A 7,553-nucleotide genomic window follows, 5' to 3' on the forward strand; every position below is an offset into this window, starting at 1 on the left:
ATCGCTAAACTCGTACTTGTTCTGAGTATAGAACGAAGTTCGGTGACCTAACTTACGCTTCCTCAAAGCGCAAAGCTACGGCAGCCTTGCTGCAGCGGCCAATATTTTAAAATCTGGGTTTTCCTAATTGATAGAGGAATACCTAATTAATATAGCAGAACCTAATTAATATAGTAATATGCATTACTGCTGGCAATCCTGCCACGTGGAGGCTTCTTGTAACGATGTAGCCACAGCACTTTGTGATTACACTAACTGTGTGTATGCACACCTTATGTACGGTCGCACAATCCGCCCTTTCTTATAAAGGTACGTGTAACCCCGTTGCTAATTAACTCTTTCGTTTAAAAGTAACTGTATTTCTCGGTTTTATTTGCGGCAAAGCCGCTATATCTAAATCTATAGGTTTTCCTATCTATTTAGTAGAACCTAATTAATTATAACTACTGGCTGTTCCAGCCACGTACTGACTTCTTGTTTAAGTGTAGCCACACCATTGTGTGGTCGCACCATTTTGTTTAACCCAGATCACACCATCTTGTGTGACCCACCAGACTCGTGCAACCCCGTTACACCCTTTAGCAATCGCACGGAAGGTGAGTCTGCGCGCTTCTCTCAGGAGCGAACCGAGAGCCTCCACGATAATTAGCAATAGTAGTTTGCTCTGCTATCTCAGAAGTACATACTGGACTGATACATAAAATTATATATCTTATAATCAAACTGACTTTCTTTTCTGATGTGCCTTATAATTTAATTGATACCGATATTCCGATATTTATTAATACTTACAATTACGCCGTGTGTCTTGTATATGAAATCGTAAGGACAAATGTGTAAGGATTGAATCAGTACACAAGTTCACATTACATCTATTGAAGAAGTCGACTATGCTGTGGACTCGTAAATTGCGCGACTTTCTGCTGATGAATGCATCAGACGTACAAAACTGACGAACGCAGTACCAGTATCAATTGTTTCTGTATTAACGGCTCAGCCTCGATCCTGCCGTATTTGAAATCCACAAGGTGAAATATAAAAAGTACATGAAATTTCAGATTCGGATTTCGTGAATTTTCGCGTAAAATGAACGCGATGACTTTCCGATTGTGTTATTGTCGTAAGAGAGTTGTATACCACGTGAATGTACTCATTTTAAGTTTTACGTGGACCTTAATGGCGCTCTCCTCATATCAAACATTCTCGAAAGGTTGTAATCTTGACCAAATCATATTAATTCTGCATTCCACGCATCGTAGTAGAATTCGTCCTGAGATCTGATTCAGTCACCCAAGTGGAAAAAAAGTTCAGGGTACGTGTATTCAGGAGATTGATCATCCGAGATATGGACAACGCCTTTACAATAGGAAAAGTTTGACGTGAAAAATACGTCAACGTTGAGGTGTGGTACATGTTTTTGCAGCAGAGAATTATTCATTAGAAAGGCAAAGTACAACATCACCCAGAACTTTTCTAATAATTCAACGAAGCCAACATCATTTATGGACTGAACGTTTCGGCACAAAGATACGATCGATGGAGTCGCACCTCTTTGCGCAATAGGTTGTGAAAACTTGAGCTTGGTGGTTATAAGCTGTCGTTTCGCACATCAAATCAGTCCTCGATAAGTAGCGATAACATCTACTATGCCTTTGGCATCAACGTACGCAATAGGCAACTCACCGAATATTGATTTGGTAGAATGTACCAAATACACCCGGTTGCAGTAGTACAACAGTGTATTGATGCACACTCTGTAAACGGCAGAGAGTATGGAACAAAGAACAATGTCAATAGTCTAAAGCTTGTTTACGTACTTATATAGCGAAGATTACAGATGTACTCGCTGTCGCACTAACCTCAACCGCCCCTGCTGCGTTGCGCCCGTAGTGCAAAATTGCAGCGTTTTTACCCTTTATTCCCGATTATATCCAATCACTAAGACAGCGCTACAAAAACACGAGCTAGATGTCCTATACGTGTCTATGACCCCATTCGAGAAATTCAATACATTGATTGAAACAAACAGTACATTGTTTGAGATGACGCTAGTAAAAGTATTTCATGCGTCGCAGTACTTTGCTTCAAGATCGCTTCAGCAGCAATCGCGCACTTGTACCAGATTTATACAGTGTGAAAACTTCACACAGACATTGCAATCGTTGCTTTGATCCTTTTATTGCGTTGACCCCCGACGCCGTGACAATATTTATGAACGAGACACGTTATCCTATACCCACTCAAGAGCGTGATGAATCGAGTGTGCCCGGAAGGACATGCAACAACCACTCAACTGATTCAGGCACAGTGTCACTTGCTCGTTCAAACAGTCTCCATCTCGAAACGGCAGTCTTACAGAGCTCTACTAATGTCAGTTGTAGCGCCTCCGTCGAGTCACAACTCAGCAATACCAGCGAATCAAAGACAAGTAACTGGCGACACACAAGTGACGAAACTCGACAACTTCGATTGCAAAACGTGATCCGGATTGAAAGATTACTGCGCAATCATCAGCCACACGACATTCTCACACAAGTTCCTGAAAATTGCGACTGGCCTTCCCGAATCTTGACGCTGGCATTAAAGATTGAACGACTCATGTTCACAACCGCCACATCGCGTGAAAACTATCTTGACGAGAGTACATTGCGTCAACGTATGCAGCGACTGTCATGTCATTTGTTGCGGCTCCGAAAGCGCAAAAATACCGCAGCGGCACCGTTAGTAGGGCGAGACCAATAGACTAACTTTTACTATTTGTCAAATAGAATGTGCTGATTTTGCGGATTTAAAGCAATAGTGTATTAGGATTACGTAGCCAGCAGAAAAATACTTCTTTTAAAAGCAAATATAGCCAGTAGCGATAGAAACTCAACGAATAGCATCAAATGATACTGCAAGACAATTCGTGTATTGAAACACATTGGTCTAACTGTTGCCAGAGTGTCATTGAATTAGACTACAATGAAGACCGTAAAATTGAAAAAAACATCAATGAGGACGCACCTTCAATGTTTCTAAGTGCTCTTATAAAAAAATCGAACTTTTATGACCAACAAAGTACAATAATACGATCGGTGAAGAGTATTTATTCCTGTTCCTATGCTTGACACAGAAGTCACAATTGAAAAATGCAGTGTGTTTTCTTTTCCATTGTCGGCTCTGATAGAAGCTTAATCTCGCTTGAGTACATCTTATTGATTATGCCTGTTTGAGCCATCCCGAGGTTTTATTTAAGGCGTTGAGTGAATACAAATTAAGAAAGTGACTTAAGAAGATTATTAACTGTAGAAAGACTTGGTCATGACTGATATCAAAAGGTGTCTATGTAAGGCATATTCAACGAATAAAGAGGCCTTTGATGCCTGATACGTCGCCGTTATTGTATGCGTCTAACTTGACGAATCTCGTTAAAAAAAATTGTCTGATCAAACGATCAATTTATGTATAGATCTGTATTTACATTTGTATTGTGCAAATAAAATCGCAAATTCCAGTCGATTAAAGTTGACGTTTCAGCGCTTGATCTACCAGCGCATTTTCTATCCGTTCCTGGTAGCATCGAAGATTACCGGACGTATTTCCGATTAAAAACCTGGTCAGCGCCCGAACACGCACTGGATCATCCTCGACGCCAGCATCTTTGTCAATCGATATCCGTGAGCATATTTGCAGAAGCGACAAGTTATGATCAGCAGTCGAAGCTGGAGCACGCTTAGTGACGACGTAGCTACAAAGATGGTAAGCCAGTCCAGCAATCGCCTTATGTCGAATCTCAATAGGCTTTCCACGACAGACGAATATGATAACATCCCGGTCTGCTTCGACGTAGCGTCGCACAATCTGCTTCATCTCCATGTCTGCTCGGGAATTATTTGAGTAAACCTCTTTCGTAAAGTCTTCGATAATTGTGAAAGGCTGGTCAAGACTCTAAATAACATAGTGATTAAGATTATAAAAAAAGCCTATTTCATCAATAAGGTCGTCGAACGTACCCTTGCAGCTTTCTCGTACAGCTCACCATTACCGCAATGTTTCTCAATACCTTTGAAGTGATCCCAAGCGGCCTCCGTTGTAGCACTCAGACCGAAAGGAAGCACCTTGTTTGCAAAAAATTCAACATATTTACCTCCAACGCCTTCACGGATGTGTACGTCCTGTGTCGGAATGTCCATCGTTGCTAGGCCAGTCTCCTCAAGCACAGCATCTAAATCGTGATAAGTATCTTCCAAGAGCAGAAACAGCTCCTGGAATTCAGCCAAGTCACCGTGGTAGTCTAAGACTCGAGTGAAACGATTCATCCTGACACTTGGATCTTGCGTCTCTGCACACTCTGCCAACTGCAACATCCTAGCAAGTAAGCACTCAGTGAATGACTTTTAAAACGCAAGAATCTTCTCACTCGTTTCCGCAAAAGCTTGGTCAAGTCGATAGCAATTTTCCGCTGGTGTTCCACATTGAGTCTGAGGCGCGAATTCTCACGTTCCGAGTCGATACGACGTTGTAACTGTCTGTTAGCGAGTCCCTTCCACGCACAAAGAACTTCCGACGAAGGACGAGAACGTCTTCCAGAGATCTTGGCAGCAAACTTCGTTGAGTCTCCTCCTTTACAAATCTGTTCATCTTCAGTCGATTGTAACGACTTTAATTCGTCTTGCAGTTGCGTCACCTTTTCACGGAGAAATGCAAGCTCAAAACGAAGCTCATTACGTGCCCTGTTCGAGTTGGTTTGCGATTTTCGCTTTTTAATCGACTTTTGTGATGTTGATGATTGTGATTTAAAAGGAACTTTATTTGAGTTGTCCATGAAAAACGGACCGGTTGATTCGGTCGATACCATAGTCAGAGTATCAGTGAATGAGTCAGTAAGCGACGGGACGATGTCGCGTTTTAGAGGCTGATTGTCACAGTGAAACGAAAACATGTCCGATGTGATTGAGAGGGTGGGCAGCTCCATCGAGTGTAAAGCATCGCTGGGATACTCCTCCACGAAATTTAGTGTTGCTTCGAACGCACGCATGTCATCGTCGCTTCCGATCGAACCCATAAATTTTAGTAGTTAAATTGCCCGATTAACCAGCTGTCGCTGACGAATTAGTCAACTCAGAAATCTCTGGGTCTGAAGCCATTTTGTTTTGTCATCTGACTTAACAGTTTAGACAGGCGAGTATCTTACGTATTTAAGTTATACACTGAACTCAGCGATGTCACAAAATTTGCTTGCATGGATTAAAAGCTAGTCCCTTCTTCGACTGTTGGCCCTTCATCACTCTAAGTATCTTTTCCATGGTTTGTCATGATATTGCTTGCTCAAACGCTAAGCCTAATGAATTGGGCCTTGCCAAATTTAGAATATAAACTATTCCACTATGCTTACAGGGCCATGGCCTCTACGATTGCAACGATTCGATGACCAGCGTGACTTCATTGCATCGACTCGGGGGTCAATCTTGCGAAGATTACAATCTGTAGTCTCATCCACCAATGACAATAAAGGTGTAGACAAAGCAGCACCCGAGTGCATGATAATCCACGTGAGAGGCTACAACAGAAAAGAGCAGATCTACGTCTTTATCGAATCCACATCATATGTATTCACTACTTGCGGCACCTTGCCGCGCAGCGTAAGATTGACGCTACTGTCCCTAAGTCGGCAAAGCAGCGTAAGATTGACGCTACTGTCCCTAAGTCGGCAAAGCAGCCTCAGCTGTCGCTGTATGTCAACGGTAAAGCGTCGAAAAGTTAGAACAGCGATTTAATCAATATCGCCCCGCATATTCATGTGATAGAAACTCTTATGCGTCGCGTTGCATTCCAGATCGACGTAATAATGAAAAAGTCAATTCAGTTGCTAATTCAAGCAAAATAGGACTTAATCACGCATGATTCGGCACATATGCAGCCTTTAAGGACTCACAATCGCCATTCAATAGAAAGCTTAGGGTCCAATTGTGCGATTGGCAACTCGTGCTGTGTTCGATACGCTACAAGGCTGAATTGTGCACATATCAGATCCATCTTCTTGATCTTGTTATCCTTTAGATGGCTTCGTTGTAGTGCACAGGTTTTGTTGGCTTCAGTCAGACAACTCACTTGTGCCGGGCACGTATCGGTTGATCTGAGAATCAGAATGTTTCGTAGACACCTTCCTTAATGCTCGCTGAAATAGTTCATGAGGAAAGTCGTGTCACCAGTTTTTTTATGATACAGTTCTTACAAGATAAGGTTCGCTTGTAAGCGGCTGGTGTGACGAATGAAGCGCTCGAATAAAATGAGATCAAAAGCATTTTATCAAATGCCTGCATACTTCAGGTGGCTAGGAGCGATACGTGAAACGCGTTAGGGCATTGGTAAACAACACCAAGAATTTTTCAACGAATTACTGGGTGCATGCACAGTAGTGTGCAAGGCACGAGAAATATTTTCATCAAAGCCGTTCAAATTCTTGCGTCAAATCCATCGTTTTAACGAAAATCCGTATGACTGTTTTCTTGAATATTTCATCGTGCATCGTTCAATGTTGTGGTGGTCCCCAGCTATCACGCACACACACACGACCGCACTGCTTGAAAACCTATGGCAGTTTAAGTGACAGAGTACACTGGCAGAATGGTAGTAGACGTCGGAGTAGATAAAGCCAGGATGCTATCGTAGCAAGATGGTATTTCAGTCTCAGATACCAAATAAGCTGCGTGGTTTCACAAAATGGATAGGTTATGCTCCATTATTTTGCTTCGATCTCATGTGCAATCCAAGAGTCGCACCGAGTCAAGCACTACCTAACCCAACGCTTCGCAATTATGAAGCTGAAACGATTCTTGCTACGTTATTACCCGCCTGGAATTATACTTGAGTACGAGCTACGAGATGGCACACGCGAGATGAAGGAGATTGACTTGCTGCACCTCAACGCCGAGTATGGTCACAAAGTACTTCGTCTATTACATATATTACACAGTCTCAAAAATGTTGTTAATAAATCCTCAGGTCCGACATCGAGGTTTTGATCAACCAGATTGTATCTGAAGAACCACTCATTTCTGACTCCCGCAAGCCACAACTTCGACGTCTTTTATACAGTGAGCACAGAAAAATTTATATTTGGTGATGGACATAATTGCTAACACTATTTATCTACAGAACTAATCGAAAAGCTCGAAGTGAACGACAGCAATGATTTCTACTTGTTTAAGATTTTGCGTGCTCATATTCTTCCATTAACAAATTGTGCCTTCAACAAATCTGGAGACAAGTATGATTTTGTACTGTAGCAAGCATCCAAAATCTTTCGATCTACAACTTGTTCTAACTCATTTTTTGCCCAGATTTATCACAGGCAGCTATGATCGCACATGTAAAGTGTGGGATACCCAAACGGGTGACGAGTTACTGACATTAGAGGGTCACAAGAATGTCGTCTACGCTATCGCTTTCAATAATCCTTATGGGTGTGCAACGTTACCATCTTGTTTTCTTCATCTTGCATTATGTTTACACTTCTGCTCTAGTGACAAAATTATCACAGGTTCGTTTGACAAAACATGCAAGCTCTG

The 7,553-nt window shown here is 42.1% G+C and overlaps 3 protein-coding genes across 3 annotated transcripts in view; 2 read left to right on the forward strand and 1 right to left on the reverse strand.

Moving 5' to 3' along the window:
• Nucleotides 1–1,282: 1,282 nt before the first annotated feature.
• PHALS_13058 (uncharacterized protein) lies at nucleotides 1,283–5,047 on the reverse strand (the record flags this gene model as incomplete). Its single annotated transcript, XM_024728734.1, has 6 exons — nucleotides 1,283–1,594; nucleotides 1,684–1,754; nucleotides 1,818–1,854; nucleotides 3,619–3,930; nucleotides 3,996–4,340; nucleotides 4,403–5,047. The coding sequence occupies 6 exons, from the start codon at nucleotides 5,045–5,047 to the stop codon at nucleotides 1,283–1,285; spliced, it is 1,722 nt and encodes a 573-aa protein (XP_024579182.1).
• Nucleotides 5,048–5,118: 71 nt separating this feature from the next.
• PHALS_14659 (uncharacterized protein) lies at nucleotides 5,119–6,786 on the forward strand. The gene has a single exon (XM_036407544.1). It carries the CDS (start codon nucleotides 5,370–5,372, stop codon nucleotides 5,757–5,759), a length of 390 nt encoding a protein of 129 aa, XP_036263238.1. The 5' UTR covers nucleotides 5,119–5,369; the 3' UTR covers nucleotides 5,760–6,786.
• Nucleotides 6,787–6,800: 14 nt separating this feature from the next.
• PHALS_13059 (wd domain-containing protein) overlaps nucleotides 6,801–7,553 on the forward strand; it is a gene marked incomplete at both ends in the record, with an annotated part of 790 nt that continues 37 nt past the window's right edge. The window contains 5 exons of the mRNA XM_024728737.1: nucleotides 6,801–6,916; nucleotides 6,988–7,079; nucleotides 7,141–7,252; nucleotides 7,326–7,448; nucleotides 7,509–7,553. The exon at nucleotides 7,509–7,553 is cut by the window's right edge and continues 37 nt beyond it. Coding sequence (XP_024579184.1) covers nucleotides 6,801–6,916; nucleotides 6,988–7,079; nucleotides 7,141–7,252; nucleotides 7,326–7,448; nucleotides 7,509–7,553 — 488 coding nt within the window. The remainder of the gene's footprint in view (nucleotides 6,917–6,987; nucleotides 7,080–7,140; nucleotides 7,253–7,325; nucleotides 7,449–7,508) is intronic.

The sequence above is a fragment of the Plasmopara halstedii genome, assembly GCF_900000015.1.
Source record: "Plasmopara halstedii genome assembly, contig: Scaffold_650, whole genome shotgun sequence".
NCBI lineage: Eukaryota > Oomycota > Peronosporomycetes > Peronosporales > Peronosporaceae > Plasmopara > Plasmopara halstedii.

Bases quoted from the DNA above. Each gene is read 5' to 3' on its own strand.
- PHALS_14659 (XM_036407544.1), top strand. From the start codon at position 5,370: ATGCTTACAGGGCCATGGCCTCTACGATTGCAACGATTCGATGACCAG.